Here is a 19,982-nt window from a genome sequence, read left to right as displayed (position 1 = left end):
TAGCAGCTTCAAATCAAGCAGGAGAAAGCTGGTAGGCCCACATGTGAGAGAATGGGTCTCCATGGTCAGTGTACACCATATAAAAAAAATCGGGGAGCCAGTGGTGCATTGTGGGAATGCCATTTCAGTTGTCCTTTTTCAGCATGTCTAGGGGTAAGAAATATGTGATTCCCCAGCAAATCTGGGACTCTTCTCTTCCCAAGTGATGCTCTAACACAGATGGAAGTGTCAGTGAAGATCAATTTCATGATTTGGAGGAGTTTGAGACCAAAAGCAATGGAGGAGGAGGGGAGGAAGAGGAGGAGGAGGAGGAGGAGGAGGAGGAGGAGGAGGGAAGGAAGAGGAGGAGGAGGAGGAGGAGAAGAGGAGGAGGAGGAGGAGGAAGAAGAAGATGTAATAATATTGTTCCCTTGAAGCAAGAAAAAAAAAAGTCCACCCCATGACAGTGACAAGATAAGGGGAGATAACATCTGATAAGAGCTGACTTTGATGAGCGTAAAGGAGGGTAATATTACATGACCATCGCCCTCCCTTTGTTTTTGCTGGTACACAAACATTTGTCTGTCTGTCTATTTGTCTGTCTGTCAAGCTCCCTGTCTGTCCATCTAGCTCTCTGTCTCAGAGAGAGCCACAAGACTGTGTCATCACGTTTACTCACATCTTCAAGCAGAGTATAGCACTTTGTCTGGATTTCTTGGGTTATCCTAGGTAATTTACACTATGTATACTTGTATTTATGTGTACCTGTGAGACAGAGATAGGCAGACAGATAGAAAGAGAGACAGATTGAAAGATATAGAATGAGGGAGAAAGATAATTAGATAGAATGGAGGAGGGGAAGCAGCATCCGACCCCCATTGTTTTGACAGGCGGTAGGGGGTAGTGACTAATGAGACAATATGTCACTTTGACAGCTGCAGACTTCTGACTCAAAACAATTATAAGCCACACACTCGCACACGAGGAGGAGGAGGAGGAGGAGGAGGAGGAGGAGGAGGAGGAGGAGGAGGAGGAGGAGGAGGAGGAGGAGGAGGAGGAGGAGGAGGAGGAGGAGGAGGAGGAGGAGGAGGAGGAGGAGGAGGAGGAGGAGGAGGAGGAGGAGGAGGAGGAGGAGGAGGAGGAGGAGGAGGAGGAGGAGGAGGAGGAGGAGGAGGAGGAGGAGGAGGAGGAGGAGGAGGAGGAGGAGGAGGAGGAGGAGGAGGAGGAGGAGGAGGAGGAGGAGGAGGAGGAGGAGGAGGAGGAGGAGGAGGAGGAGGAGGAGGAGGAGGAGGAGGAGGAGGAGGAGGAGGAGGAGGAGGAGGAGGAGGAGGAGGAGGAGGAGGAGGAGGAGGAGGAGGAGGAGGAGGAGGGGAGGAGGAGGGGGGAGGAGGAGGGGGAGGAGGAGGGGGAGGAGGAGGGGGAGGAGGAGGGGGAGGAGGAGGGGGAGGAGGAGGGGGAGGAGGAGGGGGAGGAGGAGGGGGAGAGGAGGGGGAGGGGGGAGGGGGAGGGGGAGGGGGAGGGGGAGGGGGAGGGGGAGGGGGAGGAGGAGGGGGAGGAGGAGGAGGAGGAGGGGGAGGAGGAGGAGGGGGAGGAGGAGGAGGGGGAGGAGGAGGGGGAGGAGGAGGAGGAGGAGGGGGAGGAGGAGGAGGAGGAGGGGGAGGGGGAGGGGGAGGAGGGGGAGGGGGGAGGGGGAGGAGGGGGGAGGGGGAGGGGGAGGAGGAGGGGGAGGGGGAGGAGGAGGAGGAGGGGGGAGGGGGGGGGAGGAGGAGGAGGGGGAGGGGGGGGAGGAGGAGGAGGGGGGAGGGGGGGGGAGGAGGAGGAGGAGGAGGAGGAGGAGGGGGGGATTTGGTCTCTAGTCTTCCTTCAAATATTTGGTCATCACTCTATGTTGATGACTTCGCTATTGCCTGTGCAGGCGCTGACTGTCACCTCATTACAGTTTCTCTCCAGCATGCGGTCGACCGTGTTTCCAATTGGGCCACCACACATGGGTTTAAATTTTCCAGCACTAAAACCCACCAAATTACTTTCACTAGACGCTCTGTCATCTCCAATCATCCTTTGTACCTCTATGGCTCCCGTATCCCTGAACGTGATACAGTCAAGTTTCTGGGCCTCCTCTTTGACCGTAGGTTATCCTGGAAACCTCACATTACCTCTCTGAAGGCAACTTGTCACAGCCGGCTGAACCTTCTTAAAACCCTTGCTCATTTTTCATGGGGAGCTGATCGTCGAACCCTCCTTCGCGTACATTCCACCCTCGTTTTATCGAAACTTGATTATGGTGACCAGATCTATTCAGTGGCATCTCCTACTACTCTCTCTAGCCTTAACCCCATTCATCACCAAGGATTACGTTTATGCCTCGGTGCTTTTCGCTCTTCCCCTGTTGAGAGCCTCTATGCAGAAGCGAACGTTCCATCCTTATCCGATCGCCGTGATGCCCATTGCCTTCGCTACTGTGTACGCTCTCATGATGTCCGCAGTCCTTCCATTTATAGAATGGTCACTAATATTAGTAGACATTCTTTATTTGTTCGCCGCCCCTGTTTACTCTGTCCCTTCTCTCTTCGCCTTCATTTGCTCTTGTCTTCTCTTCAATTACCACCTTTCTATGTTCATGTAGCATCTCACTTTTCCCTACCCCCCTGGGAAGTTCCAGCTGCTTGAGTCTGTTCTTTCTCTCTCCCTTGCTCGAAAGCCCAACTGTCTACGGTCGCTTCCCGCTCTCTTTTTCTTGACCACTTCCACTCTCATTCTCATGCCATTGCTGTGTACACAGATGGCTCTAAGTCTTCTGACGCCGTAGGATTTGCAGCAGTGTTTCCGAACAGCGTCGTACAAGGGCATTTACTGTCTTCAGCTAGTATTTTTACTGCTGAATTTTATGCCATCCTTGCAGCACTTATCCATATTGCATCTATGCCTGTGTCATCATTTGTGGTTGTCTCAGACTCCCTTAGTGCTTTACAGGCTATACAGAAATTTGATACACCTCACCCCTTAGTCCTCCGCTATGCTGCATCTTTACCAAGCATAAAGATATTGTTTTTTGTTGGGTCCCTGGTCATGTTGACGTACAGGGCAATGAACAGGCAGACACTGCTCCGCGGTCAGCAGTACATGACCTACCAGTTTCATATAGAGGTATTCCATTTACGGACTATTTTGCTGCAACATCTTCCCACCTTCACACCCATTGGCAACAACGTTGGTCTACTATGTTCGGTAACAAACTTCAATCCACTAAACCGAGTATAAGTTACTGGCCGTCTTCTTATCACCAGTGTCGAGGTTGGGAGACTACTCTCTCCCGTCTTCGCATTGGCCATACTCATCTTACTCATGGATATCTCATGGAGAGACGCCCTGCTCCTCTCTGTGAGAATTGCCAGGCTCCATTATCAGTCAGCCACATTCTGTTGGACTGCTCACTTTATCAATGAGCACGAAGAATTTACCTCCGTCGTCGTCTTCGCTCCCCTGCTCTCTCTTTACCTTCCCTTCTTGCTGATGGACCCACCTTTCATCTGGACTCTCTCATTGACTTTCTGACAACAACTGACTTCACAAATTCTGATACCTTCAGCCTTTTCTTCCTCAATCTCTTGCTACCCTCTACCCCCGTACTATCCTCTGCCCCGCTGTTTTCTGTAACCTACTGATCATCCCTCCTCCCTTCTGCCGCCCAATACCCTCGCTTCCTCCCCTACCCTGGTGCGCTGTATAGCCCTTGTTGCTTAGCGCTTCTTTTTGATCATAATAATAATAACCTTGCTGCCACCCGCACACCTTGCTTGTTTATCTATGATTTCATGCTGTAATTCCATGGACATCATCCTCGTTTTTCCTCTCAGCACCGTCCTTTGCACTTACTTTCTTAGGACCCATGGTTAGAAACAAGAAATTTGGCAATAATAACACGAGAAATGCCTCCATAGTGACATGAACACTTGCACAGCTCAGCTGATGGACGCCACCAACTCAGTGCAATGTTTACCTCGTTGTGGAAGCATTTTTGTCATGCTCTGCATACATTTTTACAGTTATTTTGCCAAATTTCTTTTTCTAACCATGGGTCCTAAGAAAGTAAGTGCAAAGGACTGTGCTGAGAAGGAAAATAGAATGATGTCCATGGAATTACAGTATGAAATCGTAGATAAACAAGCGAGGTGTTTGGTTGTGGGTTAAGGGGGAAGCAAGAGAAGCTCGCTCATAACTCGGATGTTAACTCATAACTCAGCAAAAAATCGACAGAGCGATGGCTCGTGTTTCGAAAAACTCATATATTGGGGCACTCGTAAGTTGAGTACAGTGGTACTCTCATACATTCCCCTCTTTGCTTCCATGGACAAAGTTCTTTGTCTCCACAGACTCCTCAGTGCAGCACTCGCCTTTTTCTCCTTGTCAATTCTATGATTCACCTCATCTATCATAGACCCATCTGCTGACATGTCTACTCCTAAATATCTGAATACATTCACCTCCTCCATACTCTCTCTCTCCAATCTGATATCCAATCTTTTGTTACCTAATTTTTTGCTGTCCTCATCACCTTTATTCACCTTTAATTTTCTTCTTTTACATACCCTACCAAACTCATCCACCAACCTCTACAACTTCCTTGAGAATCGTCCAGAAGCACAGTGTCATCAGCAAAGAGCAACTGTGACAACTCCCACTTTGTGTTACTCTTTACCTTTTAGCCCCACACCTCTTGGCAACACCAAAGCATTCACTACTCTGACAACCCCATCTATAAATATATTGAACAACCATGGTGATATCACACATCCTTGTCTAAGGCCTACTTTTACTGAGAAATAATCTCTCTCTCCTACATTTTCTAACCTGAGCCTCACTATCCTTGTAAAAACTTTTCACTGCTTTCAGTAACCTGCCTCCTATTCCATACATTTGCAACATTTGCTACATTGCCCCCCTATCCACCCTGTCATACACCTTTTCCAAATCCATAAATGTCTCAAAAACCTCTTTACCCTTATCTAAATGCTGCTCACCTATGTTTCACTGTAAACACTTGATCTATACGCTCCCCTACCCTTCCTAAAGCCTCCTTGTTTATCTGCTATCCTACTCTCCATCTTCCTCTTAATTCTTTCAATAATACACTTTACCAGGTATACTCAACAGACTTATTCCCCTAAAATTTTTACTCTTTTGTCCCCTTTGCCTTTATACAAAGAAACTATGCACGCTCTCTACCAAACCTTATGTTCCTTAAACTCTTGCATACATTTATTAAATAAAAGCACCAGCCACTCCAAAACTATATCCCCACCTACTTTTAACATTTCTATCTTTATCCCATCAATCCTCGCTGTTTTACCCCCTTTCATTCTTCCTCATGCTCGCACTTGCTCGTCCTCACTCCTACAAGACGTTACTCCTCCTTGCCCTGTACACGAAATCACAGCTTCCCTATTTTCATCAGCATTTGACAATTCCTAAAAATATTCCCTTCATCTTCCAGATACCTCAAACTCTCCATTTAATAACTCTCCTCTCCTGTTTTTAACTATTAAATCCATTCATTCTCTAGGCTTCCTCAACTTATTAATCTCACTCCAAAACTTTTTCTTATTTTTAACAAAATTTGTTGATAACATTTCACCCACTCTCTCATTTGCTCTCTGTTTACATTGCTCCACCACTCTCTTAACCTCTCTTTTCCTCTCCATATACTCTTCCCTCCTTGCATCACTTCTACTTGGTAAAACTTTTGTAAAAATCCATGTTATATAAACTGAAGAGCTTATGGGAAAAATAGAGTTATATGCCTAGGACCCCCTAAAAAGCTAAACAACTATTTTTTTTAGACATCCAGATCTTACAAAAATAAAAATAATGTTGTTTTTGTTGCTTAAGGCTGCAATTTTTTATTATTAAAACATCAGCTGTCTCCCACCAAGGCAGGCTGGCCCTAAAAAGAAGAACTTTCATCATCATTCACTCCATCACTGTCTTGTGTTGAAAGACAAGACTTCAAATGCAACAGAAATATTATTTGCCTTATATTGTGGTTGCTGGTGTATGTCAGTGATTGTGAAGAGTGTGGCGATGCATGGTGTGGCTGTACTGGGCTGAGGTGGATGGATGTTGGTTGTTGGCATAAGTGGATGGTTGAGGCTCTGGTACTAAAGTCAATGGTTGTATTGGAGTGTGTATAAATTCTGTAATGGATTTCTGGCTTCTATTACCCTGCAGTACATTATACAGCTGACAGTAAGGTATCATCAGCTACTCTAGAGCCCATTTCAAAGCGCTGCTTCTAGATTTGTAAGGTTCCTCTTCAGTGAAAAAGTCTGCTAGTTTAGCAGCAGCATGGACCTTCTCATGTAACTGCTGCAATGTTAACTGTTTTTCTTCAGGCTCTTCATCTTCTGTTATCTGGCTCCCTTGTATCTGTGCACTGAGCTCTGGCAACATTTCCTCTGGACTCCTGTCTTCATCATCATCATATAAGAGCTCATTCACACCATCTTCCTTCATATCTTCATTCCATCACCTGGTAATCTCCTTGCTAGCTGAACAATTTCCTCCACCTGACTCTCAAGCAAGGGAGAACCAGTGAAAGAATTAACTAAAGTAGACCATAACTTTCCCCAGCCTGCATTTGATGTTGATTAGGGCACTTCATTCCATGCACTTCTAGCGTAGCTGATGGCATCTGCAATGTTAAATTTATTCCAGAAGCTTGGTACTGCCAGGTTGGAGTCAAGAGTCCATCCAGATATTTTCCCCTCCCACAAACTGAACCATGTTAAGTTAATTTTACGAAGTATTGTATAAAATTATGCCGCAATTTTTCAGTAGTGTAATAACCAAAACGTGCCAAACAAATTTGTGAAATGTAAGGGTCTACTGTACTTTAATTGTTAATTTACTCTTTTCAGTTGAATGTATCCCTGAAGATCATGCTCAGTTACTCTTTGGATGATGACCCAGTCACAGAGATGGGAGAAGTAGCAAGTCTTCCCCTATAGATGTTAATTAACACACTAGACTTTAATCTCCCCACATCCTCTGGGCACTGAGAGAAACCCAGGCATCCCTCAACTGTGTAGTGTGATCAACAAAATGTGGTAAACTGTAGTCACGGTACAGTGAATACTATCAGTGTTTCTGGTCAGATGCTGGGCTGTGATTAGTGGACAATTGAGCATCCACCACTCAGTGTGCTAAATGACCCACACCAGTGTTGTGGCTCCTGAAATAAAATGACAGTAATAAAAAGTTAACGTAGTGACATTGAGGTAATCATTGTTACCTGTGAGGGCATAGAGATCTTATCTGATAAAAGTGTTACGGCATTAGCATTATCACGAGCACATTTATCAGAAGAAAACAATTATGATAAATCAAACTGATGAGTGCTTTACAGTCTGCCAGTGTTATGGGAGCTAGTGTGCAATGGTGGCTAGTGATAATTTATTGTTATTACCTTAAAATAATTTTGTTAGGTTTCCAGTTTCTTACTTTTCAAAGATTATACATTTATAGAGATTATTAAGTAATACATTAATACTGGAATAACATAACAGTTATTTAGGATTTTGCTATACTGAAAAATATTCCTATTTTAAATAATCTAGAGAGGAAACAGTATATTGTTAAAATAAATTTTTGGCATTATTGTGATTTTGATCCAATGAAAATGATGTACCATTTTGTTTGGTGTTGATGGCTCCATTCAAGGCAGGATAAATATCAGAGCTGGAAAAATTCTTAAATTGTTTCCTGCCAGCATAGAGCCAATAAAGTATTTAAACTGTTGGGAATGCTTCAGAATATTTGGAATGTGCTCTTGAAGTGAAGATGAGAGGGAGAGAGATCTAATACATATAAAAGAAGGTACTTGAGGGGCAAGTTCCAAATCAACACACTACACACTACTACTACAATGTTCTGGAGTGAGAGAGATGGGAAAATGTGTAAATGAGACTCAGTGAGATGCAGGGAACCATGAGCATGAGAGAACAAATATTGCTAGAACAAGTGAAGTTTTCAAGAGGATACTGAATCCGTACCTTTGATAAGTGTCAGATAATCTGACTGTGATGGCTATGTGGACCAGTGGATTGCAAAACAACATCGTGGTTGAATAGGAAATCAACAAAAAAGTCTGATCCATGGCTAGGCTGCAAGGTTAGAGAGAGAAACTCTTGAAACCTGTTTCATGTATATCATAGGTATATGCTATATAGAGCTTAAAGTTTTACTGTACTACAGCAGACACACAGACAAACTAACAACCTCCTTTGCTGGAGATGTGAAAACCACACAAATTTTTTTTTAACTAATAAATATTACCATCATCAAGATATATGGCTGAAATCTACATGTACATTATATGCACTTCACAGATACTTGTCTCTTTCACTAACAAAAACTATTGCTATATCTGTCTCTTTATCATGGTTTTTCACTTCATAATATTATTCCCTCATTTCATTAGTCATTTTAATTTTATCCTTCATTGTTAGATGTTATTAAAAGTTACCTACAGAATCTTTCTGGTGTATGGAAAATGAATTATCTTGGTTAAGGCCTTAACTATTGTGTTTAGTGTACATCACATGTTTGTAAATAAGGCACAGCGTGTAGATTGTGGCATTTTATTTTCAAGATCTTTTGTCCACCAGTGGCTTTTTCAACTATTGAATTGAAAGATTTCTTGGTGGACAAAATGCCTTCGTACTGAAATGCCATGACCTACACGTGTCTTACTTATGTACTGTCAGTGTACTCTACCACTTATTACCATCCCACTGTTTCCTTGGGACTGGAAGTCATCACAAGTGCTACTTGCCACATCTTTTGATAGCATTGCCAATAATTGTTATACTTATCAGGAAGTTATAATACTAATTAGAATTAAACTCCATGAACATTGCGGCACAGAGCAGTTTATTTGAAGTGAATATTGAACCCATGGCAAAATTGCCTTTAGGCGTTTCTTTTATTGGCAATGCATTTATAAATGAGCACATGTAAAGGAATTCTATAACTTGATTAGCAAGTAGAAATGTAATTTTTATAACATACAGTATTATTAACTGTTAAAAGAGCTAATGTTTATCATCATATTTTCCGTAGTCAAAGGGAGTTTATGGTGGCAAACTTTACTCTTGTGTAGAATTATTCTGCAGAATTTTCACATGCTCCTGAAGTTCAAGTCTGGTTAATGCTTCAAAGATGTGTGAAAAATTTGGAGAAGATTGATTGTACGACCATTTGTACACTATTAATGCCCAAAGGAAGCAAGGCAACAATGAGAATATAGATAGTAACTCCTGTAAGGCTTCAACGATGTGCTATTTACACATGTATTCAGTTGCTTCATTCACCTATAATGCACATTATGACATGTAGATGACCATCTAGGCATTGATGTTTGACATCTGCGTGAAAAGCTTGTTAAGAGAATCGCTGAAGAGGTGACCATAGTAAGGTCCAGCTCAACATGTAGATTTTGCTAAACAATGTCTTAAAATAGTATTAATAAAAGTAAAAACTAAAATAATGAATATTTTTTTGGCGTAAGTATTGTAAATATTTAAGGTATTTTTTCACTTAAGATGATAGGTGAGAAACCACTTGGTTGGAAAGATGAGAATGCAGGTCAAAAGAGAGAGGTATATTTTGGAATTGGAGAGCCTTCTTAGTAGTTCTGAGTGGAAGCCTCCTCAGTAGTTCTGACTGGGAGTCTCCTCAGTAGTTCTGATCAGGGCTCAAATATTCACACCTCTTATTATCTGTTTTCATTTTTCTGTGAAAGTGAGTTTTTGTATTACAGTTTATTAATGAGTGTTAATGGCATATTGGTTAAGATGTTGAGTTTGGTCTTAGTATCGTCAACACTTCAATGATTGTAGCTTATGTTGTTATGGCCACCTACTGCTGCAAGAAAACCACTATGTAGTCACTGATAACAAAATAATTTTTTAAATATACAGTACTCTATTTTCTACCGTATCTGTTTCACGCTCAGAGAGTTATTCCTTTATTTACGGAAAAAAGAAATATGTTAAAAAGAAATGAAATATGTTTGTTGATTTTCACATATTCATGTAAACACTATACATATATGTTGGCTGTGTGTACCCCCATTCAGTGGGGTGTTTCTTGCCATGGCAAAGGGGCTCTTGATCCAAGGAATTAGATCTTTTCCTTCATCTCAGATAAACTTTCAGTATTCTCCTAATCCTCCCTCTCCTTTTGACATAACGAGTTTTTTTTTTTTTTAAATACAGCTTGCAATGATGCTTCTGTGGCAAGCGCTGAAGTGATAATCTCACTCCACCCAATGAAAATTGTATCCTCTCAGAGCATGTCAGGTGACCTGATGAGGCATCAGGTGGCCATCTATCAAGGCCTTTGATGGGGGAAGTACTACTGGAGATTGCCAGCAGATCCACGAGTGTCGACTTAAAATATTTGACGCCTGGCATTCTTTCTGGTTCACCTACTGCCATTTTTAATTGCAAGTTTGTTGCACAGTTAGTACTCTTGTCTAAACATGAAGTTTTCCCTGATGGCAGTTCCTTTGCATACCTAGTGAGTGGATTATGGGCTTCATTGGGTGGATTTTGGCTACCTTGGGGTAACACTTTCCTGTGTATTTGCCATGTATGGTGACTCATAAACTTCTTGTTTTAGCATGACAGGAAGCTGAGTCTGCCAGTGGAGTTGTGACCCTCAGGTGGGTGATGTGCTTCTTAGGTGAGGGGATAGCAGTTCAGAACTGGTCCCTGCTGGAAGCCAGATGTCTTGCATCACTCTTCACTGTTTGGTGAGGTGATGTATAAAGATAGGGTCATTTATGTATTCCTCTAATAGTCCTAGGGTCATTTTAATAAATTGTCCATTCATCCCTTGTTGGACTCGGTGATTTAGGGAATTGGGAACTGAAGGTAAATGATAATTGTTTTACAAATATTGTAAATACTTCCTTTTCACTGTCCCTGACTGTGGATCTGGCTTTGGCTTGTCCTAACTCTCAAAGGTGACTGCATGTCATTCTTGTAATAGCTGAGAGTATTTCTCTCGCCCTGCAATCTGCAATCTAGACAGCTACAGTACTGGCATTTCAAATTCTATATCCAGTACTTATAGAACTACTACTCACTATAGTCATAAGATGTCTCCAGATTTGGTTCCATTACTTCTACATGAGTTGCATGGCTCTCAAACCAGGTCATTTTTTTTTTTATACTTTAATCCAGTGAAGCTTTGAAAGTGCTGTTCAAGTATAGTCAGCCAAGTGATCTTTACAGCAATTGGCTCAAGTCACTTTCCATAACTATTTTGACTTTGAGTGTAGGTTAATGATGTTTCTCAAGTGGATAACCTAACAAAATTACAAACTAAAGCCAAGAAACCTGTTACTGTTCCCAGACATACTTGTCTTAATACTTCTTATGGAATAGTCATCTTTCCTTGTTTAGTTATCCATTGGTGAACATTTACGGAGTACACGGACAATATTTTTCAGGAACTGCAAATACAGCAGCTACTCATCCTCGAATTAAACACTTGTCCATCCTGTATGAAGACTATGTAAATGCTCAGGTATGTTGCTAAGTTAACAGTAGATGGTTGTAAGTTCCTCTCTACTGTCTATCAGGTAACTGCTTAACAGTAACAGTTCTTGCCCATTTCTCAACACTGCTGTTAATGTTGGTGTTTTGTACACCCTACTAAATATTGTCAGTTTTATGTAGAATGTTTTACCTGTGCCTCCCATACTCATGATTGCAAACCTTGCAAACTTTTTACTTCCTCTTGTCTTGATTGTGTTGGGGCTCATTCCATCTATTTTCATTCATGCCCCACAGTCCTTAAAGGCTGTGAGAACTGCTGCCACAAGGAGAAAGAGCATGTTGTGTGGCAAGGCCATTTACCATTTTTGCAGAGCTGATCTTTTGCCCAGGACTTTGCTTGGCTTCTTGGCTTCAGTCTGATACACATCTCTATCTGTTGCACATAACATATATGAATGGCTCTCCTGAGAGTCCTACCTAGGTTTCTTTCTGGATTCTAGGACACATAACTATTCAAGCAGTGAATATGCAGATTCAGTCTCTCATTTCACTATTCAGGGAGGTTCTTTTCTTATGCTATCTTTGAGAAATACCTTGACAACAAAACTGTTGGCAACAATGTTGACTCAAGTTAGAGTATAACAAATTCTATTCCATCAAGCCATAGTTAGGTTTCTGGTCTGACTTGGAAATTTTGTATGATTACGAATCAGACACACGCGACTCTCACCTAGATAGCACATAGATACCTAGCAAGGTTGCCTCTGCAAGGACTACCAGATTGATCTGTAGGTCTGTTATATCGGCATGTAAAATTCACTTTTAACATTTACAGTGCCCTCATTCATTTTTTCTGACTTCCTCGCTGAAAGTGAGGCTGTATTCAAGATTCACCTGAATTCTAAAAGAAACAAACCTATTGTGTGAACTTTACTGGTAATCATTTTTACACTCAAAATAATCCCCAATTCCAGTAATTCCATCTCTTGCACATCACACTGCAGATTCACATTATTTATTTCAGCATGATACATTGGTACAGAGATGGGCGACATTTAGGTGTGCATGCATAAAGTCCCTTAATATGCAGAGCATTTCAAGCAAATTTAAGCCTATCTTAAGACTAATAAGACAGGAACTAATTGAATTCTTATATATACATTCTCTTAAGTGGTCATAGGAGATTTAGGAAATACAAGGAACACAAGAGAACTGATTAGCATATTAATACATACTAAATAACATTTATTGAGTTTAATTGTTGTAAGGTTGCAGGTTGGATTATTATTACAATTAAGGAGGATTCTAGTATATTAACATATTTTGAACACATTCAGTATTTCATAGTTGTGAGGATTACAGATAATGCATGTAAGAATATTTTTTTTTTTTATATGTTGGTCATCTCCCACCAAGACAGAGTGACCCAAAAAGAAAGAAAAAATCTCCAAAAAGAAAATACTTTCATCATTCAACACTTTCACCTCACTCGTACATAATCACTGTCTTTGCAGAGGCTCTCAGATATGACAGTTCAGAAGTCCCTCCAAACTGCCAATATCCCAAACCCCTCCTGTAAAGTGCAGGCATTGTACTTCCCATTTCCAGGACTCGAGTCCGGCTAATTGGTTTCCCTGAATCCCTTCACAAAATATTACCCTGCTCACACTCCAACAGCTCATCAGGTCCCAAAAACCATTCATCTCCACTCACTCCTACCTAAGACGCTCACACATGCTTGCTGAAAATCCAAGCCCCTCACCCACAAAACCACCTTTACCCTCTCCCTCCAGCCTTTTTGAGGACGACCCCTACCCCACCTTCCTTCTTCAGATTTATACGCTCTCCAAGTCATTCTACTTTGATCTATTCTCTCTAAATGACCAAACCACCTCAACAACCCCTCTTCAGCCCTCTGACTAATACTTTTATTAACTCTACACCTCCTAATTTCCACACTCCAAATTCTCTGCATAATATTTACACCACACATTGCCCTTAGACTAGGCATCTCCACTGCCTCCAGCCACTTCCTCGCTGCAGCATTTGCAACCCAATCGTCACACCCATATAAGTGTTGGTACCACTATAGTACTTTCATATGTTCCCTACTTTGCCTCCATGGATAACGTATTTTTGTCTCCACAGATACCTCAACGCACCACTCGCCTTTTTCCCTTAATCAATATACTGTAGTTTTTCATATGCTTGTGGTAAAGAGAATGTTTAACTGTTGTTGGGATATATTAGGAAAAGATGTTTTTTATGGTAGTTTTGAATTTGGTGGCAGAGAGAGAAATACTGAAGATTTCTGGCAGGGAGTTAAAGATTTTGGGTCCTTTTATACACATTGAGTTTTAACAAAGACTAAGCCAGACACAGGGTGTGTCAGAAATTTTTGTGTCTAGCATTAAGTCTGTAGGTTCTGTTGCAACTATCAAGAAAGTGCTTCAGGTCAGGATTAATATTAGAATTTTTTGTTCTGTATATTGGTGTGTAGGAGAGGAGGAGATTACTTCGCAGTAAAAGTAGATCTTAGACAGGGATGTGTAATGTCACCACGGTTGTTTAACATATTTATAGATGCTGTTGTAAAACAAGTAAATGCTAGGGTATTGTGAAGAGGGGTGGGATTAAATTATGGGTGATCAAATGCAAAATGGGAGTTGACACAGTTACTTTTTGCTGATGATACTGTGCTTTTGGGAGATTCTAAAGAAAAGTTGCAAAGGTTAGTGGACGAGTTTGGGAGGGTGTGTAAAGGAAGAAAGTTGAAAGTGGACATAGATAAGAGTAAGATGATGAGGGTATCAAATGATTTAGATAAGGAAAAAACTGGATAACACATTGGAGCAAGGGAGTGTGGAAGAAGTGAATGTGTTCCGATGTTTTGGAGTTGACTTGTCAGTGGATGAGTTTGTGAAGGATGAGGTTAACTATAGAATTAATAAAGGAAAAAAGATAAGTGGTGCATTGAGGTATCTGTGGAGACAAAAAATGTTATCCATGGAGGCAAAGAAGAGAATGTACAAGAGTATAGTGGTACCAGCACTCTTATATGGGTGTGACGCATGGGTTGTAAATGCTGCAGTGAGGAGGTGGCTGGATGCGGTGGAGGTGTCTGTGTCTAAGGGCAATGTGTGGTGTAAATACTATGCAGAGAATTCCTAGTGTGGAAATTAGGAGGAGGTGTGGAGTTAATAAAAGTATTAGTCAGAGGGCTGAAATGGGGTTGTTGAGGTGGTTTGGTCATTTAGAGAGAATGGAACGAAGTAGAATGACTTGGAGAGCGTACAAATCTGTAGGGAAAGGAAGGGGGGGTAGGGGTCGTCCTCAAAATGGCTGGAGGGAGGGGGTAAAGGAGGTTTTGTTGGCAAGGGGCTTGGACTTCCAGCAAGCATGCATGACTATGTTAAATGGGAATGAATGGAGACAAATGGCTTTTGTGACCTGATGAGCAGTTGGAGTGTGAACAGGATAATATTTTGTGAAGGGATTCAGGGAAACCCGTTAGCCAGACTTGAGTCCTGGAAATGGGAAGTACAGTGCCTGCACTTTGAAGGAGGGGTTTTGGATATTGACAGTTTGGAGGGACATCTAAGCTGTCGTATCTGAGCACCTCTGCAAAGACAGTAATTATGTGTGAGTGATAGTGAAAGTGTTGAATGATTATGAAAGGTTTTTCTTTCTTTTTGGGTTTTTCTTTCTTTTTGGGTTTTTCTTTCTTTCTGGGTCACCCTGCCTCGGTGGGAAACAGCCAACCTGTTAAAAAAAAAAATGCAGGGCACAGTAGGAGGAGTGAATGTTTTATGTAGCAAGTAGATTTAGGTCTTTGAAGAACGGGGGGGAAGGTGTTGTCTAGCAGCGGACTGTGTGATCATTTGTACTGCAGCCTTTTGTTGAGTTTTTATTGGCTTGAGATGATTTGCTGTTCTGGATCCCCATGCACAAAGGGCATAGATGAGATAGGAGTAGATTAATGAGTAGTATAATGTAAGTAATGCTGTTTGTTGTACTGTACATAATAAAATACAGTGGTACCACTGGATATGAACAGCTCAAAACTTGTAAGTGTATTTTTGGGGGTCTGAAATGGATTAATCTAATTTACACTATTCCTTATGGGAACAAATTCGTTCAGTATCAGCACTCAAACAGCCTTCTGGAATGAATTAAGTTCGTATCCTGAGGTACCACTGTATCTTGGAGAGGATGCCAATTGTTTTGGACACTTTTCTTGTAATGGGTTGGATGTGGGTGTTGAATTTCAAGTTGCTGTCAAAGAACAGACCCAGAAATATTCCCCTCATTATGTTTAGCAATAAGAGTATTGTTAATCATAATGTTTAGTTGGACATTACTTGCTCTGCTCCCAGACATAATGTAGAAGGTTTTGCCATTGTTAACTGAGTTTATTGGTAGTCATTCAGGTTGATATTTTTAAGAGCTCTTCATTAACAGTGTTTTTGAGGGATGTTAGATTTGGGTGAGAGATAAAAGTTGGGTCGTTGGCAAAAAGTACAGGTTTAAGTCGTGATACATTTGGAAGATCATTGATGTATAATAGGAAAAGCAAAGGGTCAGTTATGCTCCCCTGTGAAAAGCCAATGTTCAGAGGTCTTGTTGAAGAGCTTGTGTCCTTAATATTGCTGTCTGTTAGTAAGGTAAGCCTTTATATATGCAAGTGCCTGACCTCTGATACTGTAATGATCAAGTTTGAGATGTAGGAAGCTGTGGTCTACTGTATCAAAAGTTTTCCCAAGGTCAATAAAGAGTTCTAATTAATATTCATTATTTTCAAGAGCTGTGTAAAGTAGGTTTAGCAATTGTATAATTGCATTGTGTTTTTGTTTTGCCTGAAGCCAAACAGGCAAGGGTTGAGAATGCAAGTACTTTGTGATGTTATAAAGGAATATAATCTCTTATGTATGAGTTTTTCAAAAAATTTGGATAGCAAAGGTAAGTTAGATATTGGCCTATAATTGTTTACATCTGTTGGATCTCAACCTTTGGGTTTGAACCTTTTGCTATCTTTGGTAATGTTGGGAAGGTGTTAGTGTCTAGTAATTTGTAATGTAATGGTGGGGGAAAGGACACAAGCTGCTCATTTGAAAAATAGCGGTGGAACTTGAGCTAAATTTCTTGATTTTTTTTTTTTTTTGTGAATTTATAAACTGGGTGACTTCAGTTGGCTCAGTTGGAGCAAGATAAAGATGTTTGGAAGTTCAAATTTAAGTAATCACTTGCTCAGGTATTATTATTATTTTTTTTTTTTAAATGTCGGCCATCTCCCACCGAGGCAGGGTGATCCAAAAAGAAAGAAAAATCCCCAAAAAGAAAATACTTTCATCATCATTCAACACTTTCACCTCACTCACACATAATCACTGTTTTTGCAGAGGTGCCCAGAATACAACAGTTTAGAAGTATATACATAAAAAAATACACAATATATCCCTCCAAACTGCCAATATCCCAAACCCCTCCTTTAGAGTGCAGGCATTGTACTTCCCTTTTCCAAGACTCGAGTCCAGCTATATAAAATAACCTGCTTCCCTGAATCCCTTCACAAAATATTACCCTGCTCACACTCCAACAGCTCGTCAGGTGCCAAATACCATTTGTCTCTATTCACTCCTATCTAAGATGCTCACTCACGCTTGCTGGAAGTCCAAGCCCCTCGCCCACAAAACCTCCTTTACCCCCTCCCTCCAACCTTTTCGAGGACGACCCCTACCCTGCCTTCTTTCCCCTACAGATTTATACGCTCTCCATGTCATTCTACTTTGATCCATTCTCTCTAAATGATCAAACCACCTCAACAAACCCTCTTCAGCCCTCTGACTAATACTTTTATTAACTCCACACCTCCTAATTTTCACACTCCGAATTTTCTGCATAATATTTACACCACACATTGCCCTTAGACAGGACATCTCCACTGCCTCCAACCACCTCCTCACTGCAGCATTTACAACCCAAACTTCACACCCATGTAAGAGTGTTGGTACTATTATACTTTCATATATTCCCTTCTTTGCCTCCATAGATAACATTTTTTGCCTCCACATATACCTCAATGCACCACTCACCTTTTTTCCTTCATCAATTCTATGATTAACCTCATCCTTCATAAATCTATCCGCTGACATGTCAACTCCCAAATACAGTGGACCCCCGGTTAACGATATTTTTTCACTCCAGAAGTATGTTCAGGTGCCAGTACTGACCGAATTTGTTCCCATAAGAAATATTGTGAAGTAGATTAGTCCATTTCAGACCCCCAAACATACACGTACAAACGCACTTACATAAATACACTTACATAATTGGTCACATTCAGAGGTAATCGTTATGCGGGGGTCCACTGTATCTGAAAACATTGACTTCTTCCATACTCCTCCTCCCCAATTTGATATCCAATTTTTCTTTATCTAAATCATTTGATACCCTCATAACCTTACTCTTCTATGTTCACTTTCAACTTTCTACCTTTACACACACTCCCAAATTAGTCCACTAACCTTTGCAATTTTTCTTTAGAATCTCCCATAAGCACAGTATCATCAGCAAAAAGTAACTGTGTCACTTCCCATTTTGTATTTGATTCCCCGTTATTTAATCCTAACCCTCTCCCGAACACCCTGGCATTTACTTCTTTTACAACCCCATCTATATATATATATAATAAACAACCATGGTGACATTACACATCCCTGTCATCCCACATCCTACTTTTACCGGGAAGTAGTCGCCCTCTCTTCTACACACCCTAACCTGAGCCTCACTATCCTCATAAAAACTCTTTACAACATTTAGTAACTTACCACCTATTCCATATACTTGCAACATCTGCCACATGGCTCCCCTATCCACTCTATCATGTGCCTTTTCTAAATCCATAAATGCAATAAAAACTTCCCTACCTTTATCTAAATACTGTTCACATATATGCTTCAGTGTAAACACACACTACACATCTCCTACTCACTCTAAAACCTTGCTCATCCGCAATTCTACGTTATGTCTTACCTCTAGTTCTTTCAATAATAACCCTACTGTACACTTTTCCTGGTATACTCATTAAACTTATTCCCCTATAGTTTTTACAATCTCTTTTGTCATCCTTCCCTTTATATAAAGGGACTATACATGCTCTCTGCCAATCCCTAGGTACCTTCCCCTCTATCATACATTTATTAAGCAAAAATACCAACCATTCCAACATTGTCCCCCCCCCTGCTTTTAACATTTCTGTCGTGATCCGGTCAGTTCCAGCTGCTTTACCCCCTTTCATTCTATGTAATGCCTAATGCACCTCCCCCACACTGACATCTGCTCTTCTTCGCTCCTAAAAGATGGTATATCTCCCTGGCCAGTGCATGAAATTGCCGCCTCCCTTTCTTCGTCGACATTTAAAAGTTCCTCAAAATATTCTCGCCATCTACCCAATACCTCCATCTTCCCATCTACTAACTCCCCTACTCTGTTTTTAACTGACAAATCCATTCGTTCCCTAGGCTTTCTTAACTTGTTTAACTCCAAATTTTTTCTTATTTTCATTAAAATTTCTTGACAATGCCTCTCCCACTCTATCATCTGCTCTCCTTTTGCACTCTCACTACTCTCTTCACCTTTCTTTTACTCTGCTGGAGGCAGTGGAGATGTCATGTCTGAGGGCAATGTGTGGTGTGAATATAATGCAGAGAATTCGTAGTTTGGAAGTTAGGAGGAGGTGCGGGATTACCAAAACTGTTGTCCAGAGGGCTGAGGAAGGGTTGTTGAGGTGGTTCGGACATGTAGAGAGAATGGAGCGAAACAGAATAACTTCAAGAGTGTATCAGTCTGTAGTGGAAGGAAGGCGGGGTAGGGGTCGGCCTAGGAAGGGTTGGAGGGAGGGGGTAAAGGAGGTTTTGTGTGCGAGGGGCTTGGACTTCCAGCAGGCATGCGTGAGCGTGTTTGATAGGAGTGAATGGAGACAAATGGTTTTTAATACTTGACGTGCTGTTGGAGTGTGAGCAAAGTAACATTTATGAAGGGATTCAGGGAAACCGGCAGGCCGGACTTGAGTCCTGGAGATGGGAAGTACAGTGCCTGCACTCTGAAGGAGGGGTGTTAATGTTGCAGTTTAAAAAACTGTAGTGTAAAGCACCCTTCTGGCAAGACAGTGATGGAGTGAATGATGGTGATAGTTTTTCTTTTTCGGGCCACCCTGCCTTGGTGGGAATCGGCCAGTGTGATAATAATAATAATAAAAATAATCTACTCTTTTTATAACACTTGTTTTGTAAATACCTCTCATAAGCTACCTTTTTCTCTTTTATCACACCCTTTACTTCATCATTCCACCAATCACTCCTCTTTCCTCTTGCACCCACCCTCCTATAACCACAAACTTCTGCCCCACATTCTAATACTGCATTTTTAAAACTATTC

The 19,982-nt window shown here is 41.4% G+C and overlaps 2 protein-coding genes across 8 annotated transcripts in view; both read left to right on the top strand.

Annotated features, from left to right (window-relative positions):
- Positions 1 to 9,971, top strand: part of Gga (ADP-ribosylation factor-binding protein Gga) — a 236,986-nt gene extending 227,015 nt beyond the window's left edge. For both annotated transcript variants that reach the window (XM_070093106.1, XM_070093108.1), the window contains one exon: positions 6,897 to 9,971. In XM_070093106.1, the coding sequence (XP_069949207.1) occupies positions 6,897 to 6,986 (90 nt within the window). In that variant the 3' untranslated portion in view covers positions 6,987 to 9,971. The remainder of the gene's footprint in view (positions 1 to 6,896) is intronic.
- LOC128695927 (uncharacterized) overlaps positions 7,371 to 19,982 on the top strand; it is a 131,951-nt gene continuing 119,339 nt past the window's right edge. For 3 of the 6 annotated variants that reach the window (XM_070093113.1, XM_070093111.1, XM_070093109.1), the window contains exon 1: positions 7,374 to 7,416. The gene's annotated coding sequence lies outside the window, so the exon portion shown is untranslated. Of the gene's footprint in view, positions 7,417 to 19,982 lie in introns of all 6 variants that reach the window. The other 3 variants (XM_070093112.1, XM_070093110.1, XM_070093114.1) reach the window with 3 other exon arrangements.

This window comes from Cherax quadricarinatus, chromosome 41, assembly GCF_038502225.1.
Source record: "Cherax quadricarinatus isolate ZL_2023a chromosome 41, ASM3850222v1, whole genome shotgun sequence".
NCBI lineage: Eukaryota > Metazoa > Arthropoda > Malacostraca > Decapoda > Parastacidae > Cherax > Cherax quadricarinatus.
Note: the sequence above shows the minus strand (reverse complement) of the source record. Positions and strands in the feature narration are given on the sequence as shown.